A 20,340-nucleotide genomic window follows, 5' to 3' on the forward strand; every position below is an offset into this window, starting at 1 on the left:
TATGACGAAAAAAAAAATGAGAGTACTTGCGCCCATGTTCTAAGTGTGTCATAATACAGGTGCTCCATCATACGGACAAATGCTGAACTTCCGCGCTAGCATATACAAGAACCTATAAAGTTAAGGATTTGCTCTGTTTGGTTCCATGCTGGCATATGCTACGCATACATGCTATGCATAGCATGATAAATACATATTTACCGGACAAATACATATTAATTATTATTATAGTATTAGTGTTGAAAACTATAAACTCTTTTATTCATTCTACTATTTTACTATTTCATATTGTTATTTTATATAGTATTATGTATTATACACATTCTATTATTTTAATATGTATCTATATATCAACAGGTATTAATAAAAAACAAATAACACGAATTAGCTTTTAAACACACATACACATACTCATTTTACTTTATTAATTAATATACAACGAGCTCAGTTTTAACATATAATGCTATGCTATGAATATTTTTACTTGTTATTATTCAATTCTTTCTTTAATAAGGATAACTTGGTCAAAGCTTCATCTCTCCATGCACGTCTTTCTTGAAGCTTTTCTAGCGGACACATCTCATTTAATTCATTGCTAATCTTTTCTGCCATCTCACCTTCAAATTTTGGAACTGGACCGAATGTCATACTTACATCATAAATTGAATTTTTGTACGTTTCACAGTACTTTTTCATGCCTGAAATGAAGTAATTTATTGCATTACTTATTGCCATTAAAATTACAACCAGCTCTCAATTTATGCAGCACTTCTTGTACGCACTAAATTATGTCTTTGTTTAGATGGTATTTTCATACGGTCTCCTTGTCACTTTACAAGGTATCTATTTTTATTGTACTGGCAGATTTCATTTACGCGATTTTTACCCGCAAAAAAAATTGCATGAGGAACTAAATCGAGGGATAGCTTTGCTGCTAAATTTGTTTCACAAAAATTAATTACAAAATTAATTTTGTTTTCTGAATAATAAAAAATTTTACCTTCAGCATTTAAATGTGCTGCTTCGAAAGCACCGAGAAATGCATATCGCATTCCAAGCCCTTCACTCATGACTGCGTCCATATCTTTTGCACTTAAAATTCCATCGGCTACTAGTCTCCACGCTTCATTCAAAATTGCATATCTAACCGAATTTTCTTGATAAATATATAAAGATTAATAATAAGTTAATATATTATAAAAAAGTACATACTGTATTCGGTTAAGTGCAAAACCATCAATTTCTCTAGAAAATACAACAGGCGTTTGGCCTATTTCAGTCATAATAGCTTTTGTTTGTACTGGTATCTCAGCACGCGTCCAAGGAGCTGGCACAATTTCTACAAGTGGTACATAGTATGGAGGATTTACCTATATTTGAAACAATATATATCTTTAGTTATTGCAGGAAATGTTTTAAGATAAATATAATACATATTTATTTTATTTCATATACATATATAATAGAAAAGCATACATACTGGATGTGATACAATAATTTGTTCACGATGTTTTAACTTTTCACTAAATAAGGATGGACGGAAGGTAGACGTTGAAGAAGATAAAATTACTTTATTATCAACTAAGTTGTCAAGCTCGTTGTAAACCTTAAGTTTTAATGGTAAATTTTCGGGAACGCATTCTTGTATAAATTTAGCTCCTTTTACAACTTCCGTTAAGTTACACGATCCTGTTAATAATTAATTAAATTGATCTCAATAATAGGTTACAGTTATATTTATTCGAATATCAACTCTATGAATATATATATTACCCACAAACATAAGTGCGAACCTTTAATTAATTTAATTTGCTGATCCGCAGTAAGTGAACCTCTCAAAAGACTGCTACTTTCAAGACGCTTCAATTGCTGGTGAATATCTTCGAGAGCACGATTGATTTGTTCTTTTACAATGTCATAAATAATTACTTCGTATCCTACACTAGCAAAAAGCATCGCCCAACTGCGACCGATTAGACCGCTAAAATAAATAGTTTAAGGAAATTCGGTATTCCCAATATTAATATATTTTCTAATCTTATAATTTGTTATTTTTCATTGTGTTATGTAAGTGAAATATTATATTTAATATTTACATAATAATAAATTGTATATATGTAGCTACATATTGTTATATCGAGAAGCGTATCTAATTCTCTACTCTTTATCATTAAATTCTTATAATATTATCTTATCAAAGAAGATTTAATTCAGAGCATCAGCACCATGATTTCTAAATTGTTTATGAACTATAATTTAAAAATATTTTGTAGATAAATGCAATCTTCTAGTTTCTTGTGTAAACAACTATTATTACCAATATAATTTTGTATATTCGTTAAAAAGATTTTGTACTTATATATTTTTAATTAATAAGTTATAGATGATGAACCAGTTAAATGGAATCATCTACCGTCTGCAGTCGCAGCAATCAAATTTTATTGCCTCGTCTTGTTGGACAGACTATAAATATCTGCATTATTTGTTGTTGTATAAAAAAACTTCTCAGAAGAAAGTTGTGCTGTTTCAAGGAGCGCATGTAATACTAAAAATAGTTTTTTTGTGATTATTCTTTTAACAATATATTTACCTTTGGATATTCTTGCAAACCGTAAAAAACAAGTTCACGACCTACAGAATCATATCCTTCGGATTATGTATTTTTGAGATATTTGTTTCTGATTATGTGGCATTTCAATTTGCATACCACATATTTGTCACACATTCGCATCAAAACGTAAGCATTAATTATTATTAGAAAATATTTTCACAATTCATTGATATTTCGGCTACAAATGTTCCAAAATGAGAAAAATGAGAAATAACCATTAATTGATGATTTGTTGTTATGGTAACTGGAATTTTTTAAGCATTTCTTTGTGCATATTTTCTAATTCTTGTGGATTATGGATGCATCTGCAGTTATAATTCTTTCCTTCATGTTCTCTGATGTTCGTTTATCGCGATAGACTAAATGTTTTTATTTACCCCACAGATAAAAGCATATTGCGTAACCCGAGATATTACGTAAAATTTTAATAGATTTAAACGCAAATATCTCAAAACTAAATGATCGTTCTATAAATTTGTTTAAATTATTGTTTGAAATTAAATTTGTTTTTTCACATTCTACAAAAATATCCAGAAATAAGTATAGGATTATCAACAAAATAATATCAGTGACCTTAAGATCTCGTAAAAAATAATCACTAAAAAAAACTATTTCTAGTAATTACAAGCGCTTTTTAAAAAAATGCAACTTTTTCTGAGAAGTTTTTTTATATGACAACAAATAAGACATATATTTAGGTGCTCCCATTTACCTGATCCACCCTGTATACATCATATTAAATACAAAAAATGTTAAATATATAATATTATAAAACGGATTAGGATGATATATTTTCCATGAAATATTCTGATGAAATTTATATTTAAATAATTACTATTTGCAAATTATTTTATTATATTAAAACCAAGTTATATGAAATATAATTGTGTATAAATCACTATATTATTCATTTGTTATTAATAAAGCTAAATATATGTAAGAAATAATTAATATTACTAATTACATTCTATTTATTTATTTGTCTTTATTACCTGCCAATTATACCAATTTTTTCGCTCTTGAGAGACATCGTTTCTGAATTACTTTAAAGTATTTACAAACTTTACTCTATGAAATACGTACTTGAAGTGTACTAATGCCTTGTCTGACACTATATGAACATGCCTTTCTAATTCATACGTATACATGCATACGCATGTATTTACAAGATATCCCCACCATTGACATTTGTCAATTTTATGAAATGTAGTTTCGAGTACATTTGATTACGTTTTTACAGGAGCGGCTAATATCATGTGAGAATTTTGTATGTATATATATATGAAATTGGACAAAGAAGAAAAAAACACAATCATTTTCCATAATTAGTAAACAAATACAAAATATTAAAAATTTCTAATATTACTTATAAAATTCGTATGAAACCATAATATAAAGTGGGGTTTTTTAACTGCTTGTTACAGCCCTTTCTTACGGAAAATCCATTTCTAAAGAATGATTGGTTATTTGACGGGGAAAAACCTACATTAACATCAAGGTTATATTGGGATATACAATTGAGATAAGAAATATTCACGTTCGGTGAGTGCGTGAGTATCTAGAGAGGTGTACCGAACTGTTAAATCTTTTGTTATTTTTGTAAACTTTTTTATATAGTCATATATTGTCCAATATAAATATCGTCATATTTATAAATATTATATTTGAAGTAGTGAATATTTATTTAGTTGTGTGATAATTTTCTAATAACGCATAATGCCTGAAGTTTACGAGAATTACGCAGTTCCAGTTTCTGAAAATCTGGATTTTTATTCTTATGAATGTGGTAATTGTTAATTTACTTTTAATTTCAGTACTTTAAACAAATGTTCAATGTGAATTCACATAATAGATTATCTGAAACATATATATGTACATATGACATAGAAATATTCATTTACATATACATATATTATTCTCTTTAAGATTTACAAGCAATGAACAATCAAGGTGTTTATAGTCCACTTAGTGGATCTCAAGCGACAGTGAGTGTCAATTCACCTATGTCTACTACATTGTCACCATTACAGGGCAATGAATTTTTAACATTAAATGATACGACAGGTACAAAATTTTTTATGATATATAATTTCCTTTTTTTTGCATAAAGGTACTGAAAAATATATCATTGCTTTGTTTAAGTTATTGGAGAGCCATCTATAACAATCTTGGAACAACCTATAGAAAAATTTAGATTTCGATACAAATCAGAAATGGTGGGAACACATGGAAGTTTAGCGGGATCAAATAGTGCTATTAATCGTCACAAGAATGCACCAACAGTACAAGTATATATCTGTCATTCTATTCCTATAATGTTTATCTGATATTGATAAAAAAGATCAGACATTCTGAGTTTTTAAATTATTTAAATAATAAATAAATAACACTAATACTTCATTTAGTTAAATAATTTCCTGGAGTCTGCAATAATACGGTGTACACTTGTTACATCTGACGAAGGTAGTCACAGAATTCCTCATGCTCATAGATTAATTCGTAGAGATGGTGGTCATGATTATGATGATCCACATCATATCACAGTATCTTCTGAAGTTGGATATACTGCAATGTACGTTATATTATATATTATATATTACATGTGTTACATACTATATTTTTTGTAAATTTTATATTATATATTAAAATCTGATATGTTATTACTATTTCGTATTATACATCACTAGTATTATATGATATCTAGATTCCATGGAATGGCAATTATACACACAGGAAAAAGGCATATTAGAGATGAACTTATAAAAAAGATGCAAGCCGAAGCTTTAGAGAAAAAGAAACTTGAAAATATGAAGGCAATTCTTACTACTAGAGAGGAAGCACAAGTATATTATTTTAATACCTTATCATTTATATTAACTATATTAATATATATGTGTACTATATAGTATACTCTCCCATATTTTTTCTAAGCTTTTAATTAAGTGTACATTTTACTTTAAAGATTAAAGTTGATGCTGAAAATTATCAAAAATGTATGAATTTGAATAGTGTTGCACTGTGCTTTCAAGCATTCATCTTAGATGATTATGGAATTATGAGGCCAATAACAGAACCTGTATATTCACATGCTATTAATAATCTTAGTAAGTGAAAAATAATAGAATATTTAAAAATACATCTTACAGAAGCAAAATAATTGAAAAAATATCTACTATTTGATAGAGAGTGCATTAACTGGAGAACTTAAAATATGCAGAATTGATAAACACACTAGTAGTGTTGAGGGAGCAGAAGAAGTATTCATACTGGTAGAAAAAGTAGGAAAAAGTAATTATTAAATTAGTTTATTGATTTACAAAATATAAAAAGCAGTAACATAATTTTATACAAATACTTTTAATACAATATTTTTTGTTGTAGAAAATATTAAAATAAAATTTTTTGAATTAAATGAGGATGATTGTGAAATTTGGAGTGCATATGGACGTTTCTCAGAATTGGATGTACATCATCAATATGCTATTGTATTTCGGTAAGTTGTGTATTAGGAATAGGCTACCTCAACTTTTGACATACAAATAAAATATATAATAGCTTATATATATATATATTTTTGTAGAACACCACCATATAAAGATCAAAATATCACAACGACAAAAGAAGTTTTCATACAGTTAGAACGGCCGTCTGATGGAGGTTGTTCTGAACCAAAAAAATTTTATTACAAACCAAGTGATAGGATTATAGGTAATAAATAAATATTAAGGGATGTGCAGATACTTGAAGATAGGTTCGTGTTGAGTCAAGATCCTGAAAGTTGAAAATCACATAATTATGTCAGACACCTAAAGATATCTTTGGGTTAAATTCAGGTTGGGAGGTAATCAAGTCGGATAGCAAGTACTTGAACATACATATGTGGTTACAAACTTACAAGATTTTGACATAAGCCGACACAACTCTAATCGCACATTCAAAATGACAGTAATAAATGTTTAGGTAGGAAACGTCAACGAATATCTCATTCTGGAAGTTCGGAATTTTCACATATACTATCAAGTCCCAATTGTATTGGAAATGAAAATACATCAGAACTCTTAAGTAATAGCAGTCGAGAATTATCTAAAGAAATAATAAAATTATTATCTGAAGGTCCTCCAACACCAGTGTGCAAAGATTTTCTGAAAGATATGGATGTTGACAGTAAGTAAGCAATCTCTTTTTCTTTCTTAAGATAGAATTTATTGAAAAATTTTAATTGCATCATTTTGTAGATTATTTAAAATTGCTCGTTAATGGTGAAGAGAATATGCTAACCACTGATGGCGTATCAACTGTACAAGTATATATTTCTTCTATTTTCAATTTATATTAAGTCATCTATAAGATATTTTTGAATTAATAAATAATGTGAATATTCTTTTATTAGTGCCAGGATGATGTAATGTTCGCTAAAAATATACTTATTGAAATTATGCATTGTATGAAAATGGATGTAAAAAATGTAAAAGAACATGTCCAAAAGCTATTCAGAGACCGATCAACATATGGGGATTCGCCGTTACACGCAGCACTTCGATACGGACAACGTGATGTTATCAAATACCTGTTAATGTTATTATGTACTAATAAGGATTGTAAAACGCTGGTTAATAGCCAAAATAGTTCTGGAAAAGTAAATATACTTTTTAAAATATTTATAAAATATTTACATTAATTTTAAATTGATTTTAACATTGCAAATTAGGATATTTATAAATGTACTGAATATAGTTTAATAGATATAATATCTTATTTTTAGACCCCATTGCATTATGCTGTTTTGCAAAACCAACCTGAAACTGCAAAAGCATTACTTATGCTTGGAGCTGATCCAAATCGAACAGATGAGCATGGATTCTCTCCACTACATGCAGCAGTAAAAAGTATGTTAAATTATTAAGAAGTAAAACTGACATACAATTACATATAATAAATATATGTAAACTAAATTAATTCTTATTTCTTTATATCATAATTTTTTTTCTCGTATTTCATAATTGCTATAATTTATTTATGATAGATAAAAATAGAATCTAGTGCTTAAAAAGTTCCAAAAAAGGAGATTTTAAAAAAATGTTAAAATACCTACAATTAATAGTCATTTTAATGCACCTATATATTTTAGTCCCCGATGCTGGGTTGTGTGTTGATGTATTACTAGTCGAAAAAGGAATAGACATTGAAGCACACAATGATGCTGGATGGACGCCATTACATCTTGCAGCTGAAGCAGGATCATACGATGCAGTATGTTCACTTATTCGTGCCGGAGCAAATGTAAATAATACTGATATGTCTTATGGTCGAACAGCATTACATATAGCTGTTGAAGGTGGACATAAAAATGTAGTTGAATATTTACTCAAAAAGGCATGTTACTTATTATTTTAATATAAATACACAATTATTAATAATGATTATAATATATTTTTGATTTAAATATTTTTACTATTATAGACAAATATACTTGTGAATAAAAGAAACTTTAGTGGAAATACTGCTTTGCATACTGCAGTTGTACATACAGGAACACGAGCAAAAGAACTGTGTGCATTACTAATACAACATGGTGCAGATCCGCATATTCAAAATCATAATCGGAAGTCAGATGATGTACATTATTTTTTTCTGTAAAAAATATTTTATTCTAATTTCGGATGCTTCAGATGATATATAATATTCTTTATTTGATTTCTTCAATAGGTGGACGAAAAAAACGAATCACATATTAATGTGAAAGTCGAAGTAGATTCAGAAGACGAAAATATAGAAGGAACTATTGGGCAGTCATCATTTGATTTAGCTATGAATAAACCAGACGTAATTATTATTTTATATATACATGTGAAAATATTGATTTAAAAATTTATTATCATGCGCAGTTATAGTAAGGTTTTTAATAAAAAATACATTTTTTATAAAGATTTTACAGCTTTTTAATGATCAACCTAGGGAAACCACAAGTGAAATGTGCTCAGTTGCTACAAAGTTAGAATTAAAAGATGAAAATTTACAAACAAGTTGGTTAAATGATGAACATAAAAAAGAATTATCTACCCTTTTAGACAAAACACAAGGATGGCAAAAACTTGCTAAACATTTAGGTGTTGAATACTTATTACAATCATTTCAATATGGTTCAACAAGTCCATCATTGATTCTTTTAAATTACATTGACGTAAGTTATATATTTTATTATTATGAGACTACTAAAATCTTGGATAATAAGAAATATACAAAACTTTTAGGTAGAGGCATCCCTATCTCTCACAGATATACAAACAGTGTTAAGAGAAATTGAAGAGGAAGAAGCAGCAGATTACATAAATGGAATTTCATCTACATGTTCATAAAATATCCATTTGTTCCAAAAAATATTTACATAATGAAATGTACATATACTAATTGTACATCACTATTATGTGCTTTTTAATTTTATAACAGTTACATTTATTAAAATGTGATAAAAATATTTACTATACATGTATATGTATATATATATATATAAACGAATGTTAAGTATTTGAAGATTTAATTATATTTTACACTAACGGTTTAGACATATAAAAGTACTATGTATATCGAACTTTTTTGTATTAAAATAATTTATTATACAAGTCTACTAAATGTAATTCGTGATTTACTTTATTCACAATACATTTATTTATCACAATACAGATAATATTGATACATAGTCCAACCAAACTTATGTGTCATGTACTTCTTATCATCCCAACCTATAAATAAAATAATTAATTGTTTATATAGTTTAAAAATTTCGATTTTATAGGTCTTGAAAAATTTATTATGTTGCATCACTGAATGCCTTTTAAAGACATCCTGTATATCTACGTATTTACATTCAAGATAGAAGGAGCATCTTTATGATAAATAAAGCATGTATTCAATTGTGGAGCTTACAGGGAACAGCTGTTGCGCATAGTATACTATTCATTCCCGCGTGAAAAATTTTATAATATTTTGTATTAGATTATCGTTTTTTCAATTTTAATAATATTTATATTATAATAATCATAGTTGAATGTTGAAATGAATCATATTTACGAAAGACAGATCGTTTTTAATTTTATGAAAGGATAGTGTATTGATTTAAAAATATTAAAGTAAAAGTGTTATTTTTTAAAAATAATAATTAATTTGAAACAGAAGATGGATAAGTTAAGGAGAGCTTTAAGTGGTAATGATCAATGCGATGAAGAAAGTGGTATTATTACTCAGGTAATTAATGCCATATTAAAGTTATATAATTATTAATAATATTAGTTTTTTGGTATACATATAATTTTATTTTATTCATATGGAATTATTGTTATGAATGCATACAATTTTTAATGGAATACAGATGTGGATTTTTTGGTAAGCTCGTAGAGTAAAACAGGATGCAAAGTTGTGTATATTTTTCAACATAACTGTATATATCAACACTTGAAAAAGTTTTAAATTTAAGATAAATTGTATAAATTTTTATTTTTAGGTTATGGATCAATCTACGTTAAGTTGGTCTACTCGAATAAAAGGTTTTGCTATTTGCTTTATTGTTGGTATCCTCTGCTCCTTCCTTGGATCCTTTGCCTTATTTTTACACAAAGGACTCACAGTATTTGCTGTATTTTATACATTAGGCAATATCATCTCATTAGCAAGGTAGAATAATATATTAAAATCGAATATCATTAAACTTTTATCTAAGTATTTACATGATACATTTTCTTTATAATCTGCTTCTTTACTTCAGGGGCCTCAACAATAAATAATTCAGTGAATTCGTTAATATAGTATAACAAGAATTACAAAAATTATATTAGCATAGATTCAGTGTAATCATTTTCCTAATAATCCTTTATTTTATTGTAATTACACATAATATTTGTTTTCAATGAAATTTATAGTTGAGTATAATCATATAATTCTGATTAAAGAAAAATATTTTTTATTTTATTCATAGCACATGCTTTTTGATGGGTCCATTCAATCAGTTTAAGAAGATGTTTGCACCAACAAGAGTTGTGGCAACTGTTTTAGTATTTATCGCAATTGTAATGACATTATTTGCAGCTTTGCATGTAAGTATAATATAATAAAGTTTGTTATACATGAATATTATTTCCTATATAAAATAACATTGAACTCAATTAATATGCATATTTTTAGCTGAAAAATCCTGGATTGGCTCTTATGTTTATAATTATTCAATCATTGGCAATGACTTGGTATTCCTTATCTTATATCCCCTATGCACGTGATGCTGTCAGAAAAACTCTGGAATCATGTATCACATGAAAAAGCTTACAAAACGTACAATAATATCTCTAACTTAACAAAAATGTTCAAACTTATATACTGTTATTTTATATTATATAAATTATAAACTGAAATAAAAAATTAACTTAAGGCACAATGTAGTATTGATCAAATAGAAATTTTTACAATTAAAATATACATATACCTCATGTGATAAGATGTTTTTGCATATATATTTAATATTGTAATATTTTATAATATTGTAAATAAAGGAAAGTAAAGGAATCTACTAAGTTTATGTAAGATATGTAATATTATAATGTTATTTCTTTTGTAATGTTTATTACGTCTTATATTTATTAATCTTTGTACAGTGTATTAATAACTTTATATATTAAATGGAAATCAAATTATTTATTGCTCGTAATATGAATTTCTTTATCTTTTTATCTATCTATTATCTTCTACTTACAAATATGTATGTCTGTAAATGTATATTTTGTATAACACTGAGTTAATCTTGCTTTAACTATTACTATAATTAAACTAAAATTGTATTAATAATGTAATTATAAAAAATTCGCTTTCTAATCTTAATAATAAACTAGAAGGCATTGAAAAAACATAAATTTAAAATATTGCTCAAATGTTCCGTTACGATTAATTTTTCAAGTACGATTTACATCTTCATTATTTAAAAGTATCATGAAGATTAGTAAAAGATTATAAAAGTTAAATGGATTATTTTATTTTAATAATACAGATTATATGAAATTCATGAAGGTAAATGGTATTTTGATTAGTTTGTTTTCATTTAAAAATTAAACGTTGAATATTGAACAACCAATCACATCTCATCATAATTGCAACCACCAATCATGATTCAATACGATATTTCGTCATATACGGATGGAAGTCCTAGTTGGTTGAAGGTATAAACAATAATTTCTTTTACGTCCTTCGATTAACAGCAACAGGTTCTAAGTACAAAGAAAATTCTTTAGCAGCCATTGTACCTTTAACGCGCGGGTCGCGATCGGTTCATGAAGTGTTCGATAATCCATCCTGTATTCTGCATATCTTGATATTTATTGACATACTTTCAGTAAGTGAAATTTTTCAACTTTAACATATACTTAAAATTACACTATAGATAGATGTCATATAACGTAGAGAAGAACTGAAAAAAAGACAGTAAATAACCGTTAGGAAACGTAGATTTAAAATATTTAGCGTAATATTTTAACGCGATTTGCAATATAATACAGTGTTCGCATTTATACTAGGCTATCTGACAGGATATCATAATCATTACATGCAATTACGCCGAAGTCATTACGTATATAATTAGTAGGTGGGAAAGAACAAACTTCATATTCTTTTAATTATATATTGTAAAATTTTATTAAAAGTTACATCCTATTTTTTAATTGCATACGTTAGTGATTCATACTACTTATATTTTTACAGAAGAAAATTTAGATCTAATTTGCTTAAGATACGAAAATGCCTGCGCCAGAAGCTGATTGCCATAGTCGTAAAGCTAATTTTAAATTCAATTACAAACATGAAGTAAGTTAATCAATTATATATTTATAAAACATGTAATTTATAAAAATATATAAAATATTATGTTACATTAACAAATATATTCCATATATGTAAAAATGAACTTTTGAATTATTATTTTATGCAATGTTGTACGAATTACTATTATAGGAAGCACGTAGAAGAAGAAATGAAATATCAGTGGAATTACGTAAAGCTAGGAAAGATGAACAGTTATTAAAACGACGAAATTTAAATATAGGCAAAGAATCACAAAGCTCTGTGAATGATAGTGATCACTTACTTCTTTCAACTATAGATGAAATTGTTACTGGCATGACATCTTTGGATGAAACAATTCGACTTCAAGCAACACAGACATGTAGAAAAATGTTAAGCCGGGAAAAGAGTCCACCTATAGATAATATGATACAGCGTGGAATTGTTCCACTATGTGTTGAATTTTTGGATTATCATCACAAGTATATATATATATACATATATATATAATAATTTTGTTTTAATCTTATTCAGTGTATGTGTAAAATATTATTTATATTAAATATTTGTAGCACTGCATTGCAATTTGAAGCAGCATGGGCTTTAACGAATGTAGCATCTGGTACATCAGAACAAACTCTTGTTGTTGTTAAACATGGTGCTATACCAAAATTGGTTGCATTACTTAAATCTGGATCACCTAATGTTGCTGAACAAGCAGTATGGGCACTTGGAAACATTGCTGGAGATGGAGCAATGCCTCGAGATCTTGTTCTTGGAGCTGATGCTATGCCACTTTTATTAGAGTTAATTAAGCCTGACACTTCTGTATGTACAATATACATATTTATTTTAATGAAGGTATAATAGTATTATTAAGTTTGTTATCATTACAGATAACATTTACACGTAACATTGTTTGGACATTATCAAATTTGTGTCGTAATAAAAATCCTCCACCTCCATTTGATGTTGTGAGAACCGCTCTTCCAGTGCTAAATCGTTTACTTAGCAATAGTGACAAAGACATACTTGGTAAATTGATTATTTTTATTTAACATTTGCTGCATTTTTAATTATAGATATAAATCTAAATCTTGTAACTATAAACAAGTTTTTCATTATAGCTGATGCTTGCTGGGCTCTTTCATATCTTACTGATGGTCCTAACGATAAAATACAGGCAGTCGTTGATTGTGGGGTTATTCCAAAACTTGTACAATTACTCGGTTCAACTGAAGTGACAGTCTTAACACCAGCACTTCGGTCTGTTGGTAATATAGTTACAGGCAATGATGCGCAAACAGATGCAATAATACAAGCAGGTGGTTTACAATATTTGGGTTTATTGCTACAACATCATCGCCTCAATATTGTTAAAGAGGCAGCATGGACTATCAGTAATATTACTGCTGGAAACATGGAACAAATTCAAGGAGTTATAAATGCTGCATTGTTACCACCTTTGATACATGTTCTAGAGTGTGTAAGTAAATTATGTTTTTTAACTAATTAATTATTAAGAGTATTATAATGTATTTAATTATAATTACATGTTTTATTTTTTAGGGAGATTTTAAATCTCAAAAGGAGGCAGCATGGGCAGTAACAAATTTGACATCAGGTGGATCAGTACAACAATTAGCCCATTTAGTACAGTTGGGAGTGCTTGGACCATTTTGTAATCTTTTGGAAGCTAAAGATTGGAAAACAATAATTGTTGTTCTTGACGGTTTAAGTAACATCTGCAGTGCAGCAGAAAAAATGGGAGAAGTTGATAGAGTAGCCATTATGATAGAAGAAGTTGGAGGTTTGGATAAATTAGAAGCTTTACAGCATCATGAAGTAGAACAAGTATATCAAAAAGCTACTGCAATGATAGATACTTTCTTCTCAGAATCTGTAAGAAAATTTATGAAAAATTTAGTACTTAATTACCAATAACTGTACTTGTATATCATATAAAAAGATTTTTTTTATAGGAGGCACATGAATCAACATTGGCAACACCTGCAGTAGCTGATGGTCAGTTGGAGTTTAAAACAACTGAAACTGCACAGAGCGGATTCAATTTTTAAAACCCCTTAATCAGTTTTACGTCATTTAATATACTAGTGTGTGTTTCAGTTCATTTTGTAAATAGATTTACATCCTTTTGTCGTTGAAAATGAACATTAAAAACGAAATTTTCTGTCTCTTTCATAATGCTTTATTGGACATCAATTTCCAATTAATGTTCCTCTCTATATATAACTTTCGAGTTATTTGTTTTTATTTTTCCTTTTAGTAGAGTTCACTATTTATCATTCCTGGTATTAATTTCAGAATATTCTGTAATGTATGAATTATGTATTTTGTGATATTCTAAAATCATTTTAATGTTTTGTGTCTTTTTTTCAAATTTACAATACACACGTGTTGAAACATTAATTTTTGTATTTAATCATTGTTTAAATTTTATGTATGGATTATTTTCATGTCTTTTTATTATATATGTAATTGTCGTGATTTATTAAATTATGTGTCTATAAAATATTATGAACTACATTACTTATATACATTACAATTTATATGTATTTTTTAATAAAATTTTGATACAAAAGTTAACATGTATTGATAGTGTAGTTCTAAATAATCTTATATAATACAGTCATAAGCGTTGAACAAGTAGTTTATATATTCAGTGTCATAGTTCTAAATATTCAATAATAATTACAAGCTGATATAAAATTAACTTAAGTCAGTACAATTTCTTGCTATAAATAAAGTCATGTATAATACATACTTAACCGTTTTAGGCTACAAAGACTAGATGAAATTATAATATGAATTTCTTACTTATCTGATTATAGGAATATGTCATGTAAGCACACGATGTATTCATTTAAAACGTTTCTGGATTGGCAAGTTATTTATATACGTGCATTATATCATCATAAAAATTTTGTTCGCATAATTGTTAAGTACTATTATAGAAATATTAATGTCATAAAATATTTATTTAACATGCTGCTACCTATAAAATTATTTTCTCCTAAACAAAACATTTTATTTCGTTTAAAGCTTGCATTAGCTGCACTGCATTTAATAAATACTTGTTTTTAAGTTTAATTACTATCGGCCAAGAATAAAGTCGCTTTGATCATTTACTAAAAAGTGATAAACAAATGCAGCTTTTTTTCGGTCAATTGTTGCTTGGACGATCTGAGTACGACTACTTTGATTTCTATCACATCTACTTCTTGGTGGATCTCTTAAAAAAATTGATCCAAATATTGTTGCTACAATATAAATGAATAACAAATAAGTTTATTAATTATAGTAATACATAGTATAGTGTAGAGCCTTACCGAGGGTTTTGGCATCCAATTCATTATCTTGAGTATGATTTAATAATTCTTGCAAAAAATAACAAATATAAACAAAAACTGTTCTCCTTATTTCTGGAAGTTGCATTACAATCTACGACAAAATATTTTAAATAATAAGGAACATAACATATAGTATTATCTTTTCTTAAATAATTACAGATTTACACACCTGTTTGCACTGTAAATAATTTGTTGCTGCAGATAAGCATACACTATGAAGATTATACGGGATTAAAGGTTCTGCTGTAGATTCTAGAAGTAAAAGTAATGCTTCCGCAACTGAATGTACGCTACCAGCTTTGTAGAAGTTAAGGAATCAGAATTATTTATAATAATGTATAAGATTGTAAGTTAGATATTTAGATTAGGATACGCATTGGATCTTGGCTCCAATTGTCTAGCCAATCTCTTATTGCTATAATTTCACTGGGAAGTCCGGGTGTCTCAAAAAGCCCCGTCGTTTTTATACCATGTCGATACAATCTGTCAACTAATAGCCATATTTCTTTAGGTATAGCATATGGTTCTTGAGAAAGATTTTTATTATTTTCCTACAATTTGATAAAATAAAATAATATTAACTTAACTGTAGTATTTTAGTTTTATTCTTTTATATACAGGATGCCCCATTTAAATATCTTCGAAACTGTTGATGATATTAAAAGATATTTCAGATCAAAATTGAACAATTTGAAAGGACACATAATTTGATGTAAAAAAATTTTCCCAAATGACCAGCAGCATCAATTGAATTAATTTAAATAGGATACCTTATGCATATAATTTATATATATATGTAATACGCTTACGAGTTCCATTAATCTACCAATAGGAATTTCTCTAATTGGTACTGGAATGTGAACTAAAGCTTCCATTGAAGATCCGAAACAGCTTCTTTCATAAGTACCTAAGAAAATTATATAATCTGCCTTTTTGTTTCTTAAAAGCAATGTAGTAGCGACTAAAAGTATTGCTACCTGTAACAGTTATGAATATATCCTTTCCTCCCTCAAGATGTAAAATTAAAATATCATATAATTTATCTTCTCCAGAATTTAATTTACATGCCGATCTTTTGTCGACATATATTTCGAATCTAGTATCACATTTCTCTCCTAAATATGATGTATAAATAAGATTATAAAATATCTAATCAGATTAAGAAAACGGGGAAGAAATCATACCTGGTTTTATAAAACCTTTAAACGGTTCTATATCCAGCCAATCTTTACAATAACTAGCATCGCCTAATTTTTTTATGAATTCGAATTGGACTGGTACCTAAGAACAGTATAATTATTATATACACAATAAGTGTATAAGTTTAAAAAATTTATTTACCTGACCAGTATTAGCAATAATAAGTTCTTTGCTGCTAGGTTCAAGAAATTTCAAAGTATCAAATATGATTTCTGTTGTATCAACCATCACTTGTGGTAAAAATTCGTTTTCTAACTTATCAAGCTTTTTCATAACTTCTTCATGAATCTTACGATATTTTGTCATATCTATGATTCTGATCTATAAATTTTTAGATATAAAAATATAGAGCTCAAGAATATATGATTTATATATTATTAAAAAATATTTATATTTACCTGAGAATCAAAAATTGCACTAACGGGTTTATGATCTGAAATTTTTAATTCAGGATGACTTTTATAATCTATTGATGTAATTGCTTCTCCTTTCCATAGTATACGATCACACCATGCTGGTGCTCTACCTTTCTCACTGTGATTATATACGTTTATGCTCAATGAAAAGTTTTTAAATACAAAGAGAAAAATTGTAAATGTAATTGTGAAACCTTGAGTCCCAATTATCGGTGCCTGGGTCATATTTATATGTTGGTTTAAATGTAATTTCTGCTTCTTGAAATCCTTGTAAAACACGGCCTAATCGTCGTTGTTGACCTAATTGATCTAAAGCTAAGATAGGAGCATAATTTTCTGCATCTATATGTTGTTTAGCAGCTAGAACATCCATTTCTGTTATTCGATAATTCAAGTCTCCTAACCAATAGATCTGGCTATATTAAAAATTTTTGTGTTTTTAAATGTACTTCTGTTGATATATACTCTGAAACAATATTTGAATAAAACACTTACTCATGATCTTTAAAACTTTTAGGTGGGACATATTTTGCAAAAGATAATCGCGCACATATATCTGCATAATCTTGATTTCGTCTTTCATATTCTTCGCAATGTGCTGCTAAATGAGCATTAACAAAACAAATCGATGTATTGTGAATAGAGCAGCTTACTGCTACGCCTCCTTTGTTACCCTGATAAGATTTAAATTGCTATAATATCGCACATATAGAATTTTGAGATGTTTAATCATTTATGAGACATGATAAATATTACCATTTTACCCATGATACCAGTACCTACTGTATCAACTGATACATCTTTTATATAAGGTATATGACCATGTAAAGCATATATAAGTAACATCATACCGACTAATCTCACAATAGCTACTTGTTCATACACACCATCTGGATGAAGAGATTTTGCTACAACTTGCCTATAAACATATTAATAGCATGAATAGCAATAATAACATTGATATACTGTTCAATAATGTTTTTAAATAATTATAAAAACGTAGATATTTCGTTATAAATTTTATACCTCCACTCTTCTTCTCTTGGAGTATCATTAAAAAGAAATGCTTCTTTAGTTAAATCTAATTCTTGAAATCCAATTGCATATACATCAGGAGGTGTTTTATCATAACTCAACCACTCATGCAATTTAATACCATTTGGTGGTTGACCATTTACATTCCATGTACCAATAAATATACTATAATAAATTGGTTATAGACTGACAAATAGAAATATTTCATATTTAATATATAAGGAAAATAAAACAAACCGAAATGTTTTACTGTATGTATAATCATCTTCTTTGCATGCCATTTGATATCGTACTGCTGATTCTCTGGCAGCTACTGGTGATTTGCCAGAAGCAATGCTGCGTCTTGTTACAACTAAAACTGGACTTTCTAAATCTACCAACTATAAAGAATATTTTAAAATTTCCATTATTAATTTCTAAAAAATGTCATTATAATAAAAATTAGTATAACTACTAACAGGATCAGTATTATCTTGTATTTCTTCATTGGTATTAGAACTTAAATTACGTGTATTTCCTGTCAATTTTTGAACCCATAAAAATTCTGATGCTGAATTCTTGGTTTTTTGATATACTATAATGATTAAAAAACATATATCAACTATTAATAGAAAAATATTGTTGATAATATAAAATTAAATGATAAATAACATGATTACCTTCTATAGCCCTAAATATCTCAGACACTAAGGAGCTAGTTGCTACTCCAGGCCTCATTTCAAATACAAGGTGTAATTTCCTTGATGTAACATTCAGATAAACATCTAAACCATCTTGTTGCTTTTCATCAGTATCTAATAAATGAAATTTGATAAATTGTAGATAAAATATTATAATAGTTGTAGTTCAACTATAACTTGTAATTACATATAAATTGATTATTAAACATGTAAATAATTAAATAAAATTACATACTTATATTACATTTAAAATCTTGATCAATAGGCAATACTCTTTCTATGGTAAGATCACTATAAACTTGAGGAGGTGTTCTTGAAGTAATTAAAATAACCAATGCATGAGTGGTTCCCTTGTTAAGAAGTGCTATAATTCGTGCAGCTTTAACCCAACCTTGTATCAATGATGCATCCATTGCCTTTATAAATAATTAAGGTTTTATAAATATATATCTTATATATATTCTTTAAAAACGCAAGAGACAATAATCCTGCTTTTTAATAAAAGGATACAATTATTACAGTCTCCCCTGAGACAAACTTCGATTGTACAATCATTGATTGTTCTGATGATGACATTTTTATCAATAAAGTATTATCTATTCCTTGAAAGACTTAATAGAAAATCCTTGTGTGGTGGATGAATACTCTTCATATAAGTGTAAAATATTAATGAAATTATAATTGAATTCTATCAAAGATTTATTTATTATTATGTCTAATAAGAGTGGCAATAAGAATAATGTACATGCTTGTTTATACTAATAGTAATGAATCAAAATAATCTTAGTAGTATTAATAATATCATTTTCTTAAAACTAAATAAAATAGTTATTTTTTATTAACGAATTTTCGTCATAAAATGTTATTTTCTTTCCAGATCAAACATTACCTTATCTTATTTGTACTAAAACTCAGCTATCATTGTATTTTTTTCATATAGACTGCTATATCTTTTTAAAATATGTTCTAGTACAATTACTAATTAATTTATACTATATAGTTTAATTTATCACTGAGGAGAAAGGAGTGACAAAGTACGATAATTGACATTAGACATGATTAAATTTGTTTCCCTCGTGTGTGTCAAAGAAATCAGTAGATATATAGCTTTGTTAGTTTCAATATGTGTATGGGTGTTGTATATACATATATTCGTCAATGAAAATGTGTATACACAAATGGAGTGTTTCCATGAGATAAAAGAAAGATAAAAG

The 20,340-nt window shown here is 27.5% G+C and overlaps 5 protein-coding genes across 11 annotated transcripts; 3 read left to right on the forward strand and 2 right to left on the reverse strand.

Moving 5' to 3' along the window:
* Positions 1-384: 384 nt before the first annotated feature.
* LOC117211061 (lambda-crystallin homolog) lies at positions 385-3,774 on the reverse strand. 2 transcript variants are annotated; one of them, XM_033454629.1, is made up of 6 exons: positions 3,695-3,774; positions 1,794-1,981; positions 1,481-1,689; positions 1,213-1,370; positions 1,001-1,143; positions 385-698 (listed from the first exon to the last, which is right to left on the reverse strand). In XM_033454629.1, exons 1-6 carry the CDS (start codon positions 3,757-3,759, stop codon positions 481-483), a joined length of 981 nt encoding a protein of 326 aa, XP_033310520.1. In that variant the 5' UTR covers positions 3,760-3,774; the 3' UTR covers positions 385-480. The 2 variants fall into 2 exon arrangements, with proteins under 2 accessions (XP_033310520.1, XP_033310521.1); XM_033454630.1 differs by having other exon boundaries at positions 3,604-3,762.
* A 76-nt stretch (positions 3,775-3,850) lies between these two features.
* LOC117211059 (nuclear factor NF-kappa-B p100 subunit) lies at positions 3,851-9,084 on the forward strand. 3 transcript variants are annotated; one of them, XM_033454628.1, is made up of 19 exons: positions 3,851-3,867; positions 4,036-4,153; positions 4,538-4,675; positions 4,754-4,899; positions 5,017-5,183; positions 5,316-5,454; positions 5,574-5,715; positions 5,795-5,899; positions 5,993-6,104; positions 6,192-6,319; positions 6,572-6,775; positions 6,847-6,914; positions 7,002-7,247; positions 7,374-7,497; positions 7,740-7,984; positions 8,072-8,227; positions 8,318-8,434; positions 8,538-8,792; positions 8,863-9,084. In XM_033454628.1, exons 3-19 carry the CDS (start codon positions 4,549-4,551, stop codon positions 8,965-8,967), a joined length of 2,586 nt encoding a protein of 861 aa, XP_033310519.1. In that variant the 5' UTR covers positions 3,851-3,867; positions 4,036-4,153; positions 4,538-4,548; the 3' UTR covers positions 8,968-9,084. The 3 variants fall into 3 exon arrangements, with proteins under 3 accessions (XP_033310519.1, XP_033310517.1, XP_033310516.1); XM_033454626.1 differs by having other exon boundaries at positions 3,860-3,878; XM_033454625.1 differs by having other exon boundaries at positions 3,864-3,878; positions 4,036-4,397.
* A 337-nt stretch (positions 9,085-9,421) lies between these two features.
* Positions 9,422-11,064, forward strand: LOC117211062 (vesicle transport protein SFT2B). Of its 2 annotated transcripts, none has more exons than XM_033454631.1 (5): positions 9,422-9,510; positions 9,782-9,853; positions 10,110-10,279; positions 10,581-10,698; positions 10,787-11,064. In XM_033454631.1, the coding sequence occupies exons 1-5, from the start codon at positions 9,499-9,501 to the stop codon at positions 10,913-10,915; spliced, it is 501 nt and encodes a 166-aa protein (XP_033310522.1). In that variant the 5' UTR covers positions 9,422-9,498; the 3' UTR covers positions 10,916-11,064. The 2 variants fall into 2 exon arrangements, with proteins under 2 accessions (XP_033310522.1, XP_033310524.1); XM_033454633.1 differs by lacking the exon at positions 9,422-9,510 and adding an exon at positions 9,978-9,991 and having other exon boundaries at positions 9,518-9,853.
* A 755-nt stretch (positions 11,065-11,819) lies between these two features.
* On the forward strand, positions 11,820-14,629 carry LOC117211088 (importin subunit alpha). Of its 2 annotated transcripts, none has more exons than XM_033454667.1 (8): positions 11,820-11,981; positions 12,347-12,448; positions 12,596-12,906; positions 12,997-13,252; positions 13,321-13,459; positions 13,552-13,910; positions 13,994-14,326; positions 14,407-14,629. In XM_033454667.1, the coding sequence occupies exons 2-8, from the start codon at positions 12,383-12,385 to the stop codon at positions 14,500-14,502; spliced, it is 1,560 nt and encodes a 519-aa protein (XP_033310558.1). In that variant the 5' UTR covers positions 11,820-11,981; positions 12,347-12,382; the 3' UTR covers positions 14,503-14,629. The 2 variants fall into 2 exon arrangements, with proteins under 2 accessions (XP_033310558.1, XP_033310559.1); XM_033454668.1 differs by lacking the exon at positions 11,820-11,981 and adding an exon at positions 12,212-12,230.
* A 448-nt stretch (positions 14,630-15,077) lies between these two features.
* Positions 15,078-20,239, reverse strand: LOC117211087 (type II inositol 1,4,5-trisphosphate 5-phosphatase). Of its 2 annotated transcripts, none has more exons than XM_033454664.1 (19): positions 20,016-20,239; positions 19,637-19,772; positions 19,362-19,542; positions 19,106-19,240; positions 18,905-19,020; positions 18,684-18,826; positions 18,438-18,611; positions 18,168-18,330; positions 17,907-18,085; positions 17,606-17,827; positions 17,394-17,529; positions 17,137-17,316; positions 16,980-17,076; positions 16,773-16,910; positions 16,605-16,702; positions 16,169-16,346; positions 15,965-16,092; positions 15,775-15,886; positions 15,078-15,705 (listed from the first exon to the last, which is right to left on the reverse strand). In XM_033454664.1, exons 2-19 carry the CDS (start codon positions 19,700-19,702, stop codon positions 15,539-15,541), a joined length of 2,613 nt encoding a protein of 870 aa, XP_033310555.1. In that variant the 5' UTR covers positions 19,703-19,772; positions 20,016-20,239; the 3' UTR covers positions 15,078-15,538. The 2 variants fall into 2 exon arrangements, with proteins under 2 accessions (XP_033310555.1, XP_033310556.1); XM_033454665.1 differs by having other exon boundaries at positions 19,637-19,814.
* Positions 20,240-20,340: the final 101 nt, after the last annotated feature.

This window comes from Bombus bifarius, unplaced genomic scaffold, assembly GCF_011952205.1.
Source record: "Bombus bifarius isolate JDL3187 unplaced genomic scaffold, Bbif_JDL3187 scf7180000008216, whole genome shotgun sequence".
NCBI lineage: Eukaryota > Metazoa > Arthropoda > Insecta > Hymenoptera > Apidae > Bombus > Bombus bifarius.

Coding starts and splice junctions, on each gene's coding strand:
- LOC117211061 (XM_033454629.1), bottom strand. CDS start 3,759: ATGTATACGTATGAATTAGAAAGGCATGTTCATATAGTGTCAGACAAG. Junction 1,690..1,793: donor GCAAATTAAATTAATTAAAG/GTTCGCACTTAT, acceptor AATTATTAACAG/GATCGTGTAACTTAACGGAA. Junction 699..1,000: donor AGCACATTTAAATGCTGAAG/GTAAAATTTTTT, acceptor ACTTCATTTCAG/GCATGAAAAAGTACTGTGAA.
- LOC117211059 (XM_033454625.1), top strand. CDS start 4,328: ATGCCTGAAGTTTACGAGAATTACGCAGTTCCAGTTTCTGAAAATCTG. Junction 5,900..5,992: donor GGTAGAAAAAGTAGGAAAAA/GTAATTATTAAA, acceptor TTTTTGTTGTAG/AAAATATTAAAATAAAATTT. Junction 7,248..7,373: donor GCCAAAATAGTTCTGGAAAA/GTAAATATACTT, acceptor TCTTATTTTTAG/ACCCCATTGCATTATGCTGT.
- LOC117211062 (XM_033454631.1), top strand. Junction 9,854..10,109: donor AAAGTGGTATTATTACTCAG/GTAATTAATGCC, acceptor TTTTATTTTTAG/GTTATGGATCAATCTACGTT. Junction 10,280..10,580: donor AATATCATCTCATTAGCAAG/GTAGAATAATAT, acceptor TTTTATTCATAG/CACATGCTTTTTGATGGGTC.
- LOC117211087 (XM_033454664.1), bottom strand. CDS start 19,702: ATGTCATCATCAGAACAATCAATGATTGTACAATCGAAGTTTGTCTCA. Junction 18,827..18,904: donor TACAAGATAATACTGATCCT/GTTAGTAGTTAT, acceptor TATTCTTTATAG/TTGGTAGATTTAGAAAGTCC. Junction 17,077..17,136: donor TTATTGCTAATACTGGTCAG/GTAAATAAATTT, acceptor TACTGTTCTTAG/GTACCAGTCCAATTCGAATT.
- LOC117211088 (XM_033454667.1), top strand. CDS start 12,383: ATGCCTGCGCCAGAAGCTGATTGCCATAGTCGTAAAGCTAATTTTAAA. Junction 13,460..13,551: donor TAGTGACAAAGACATACTTG/GTAAATTGATTA, acceptor TTTTCATTATAG/CTGATGCTTGCTGGGCTCTT. Junction 14,327..14,406: donor ATACTTTCTTCTCAGAATCT/GTAAGAAAATTT, acceptor TTTTTTTTATAG/GAGGCACATGAATCAACATT.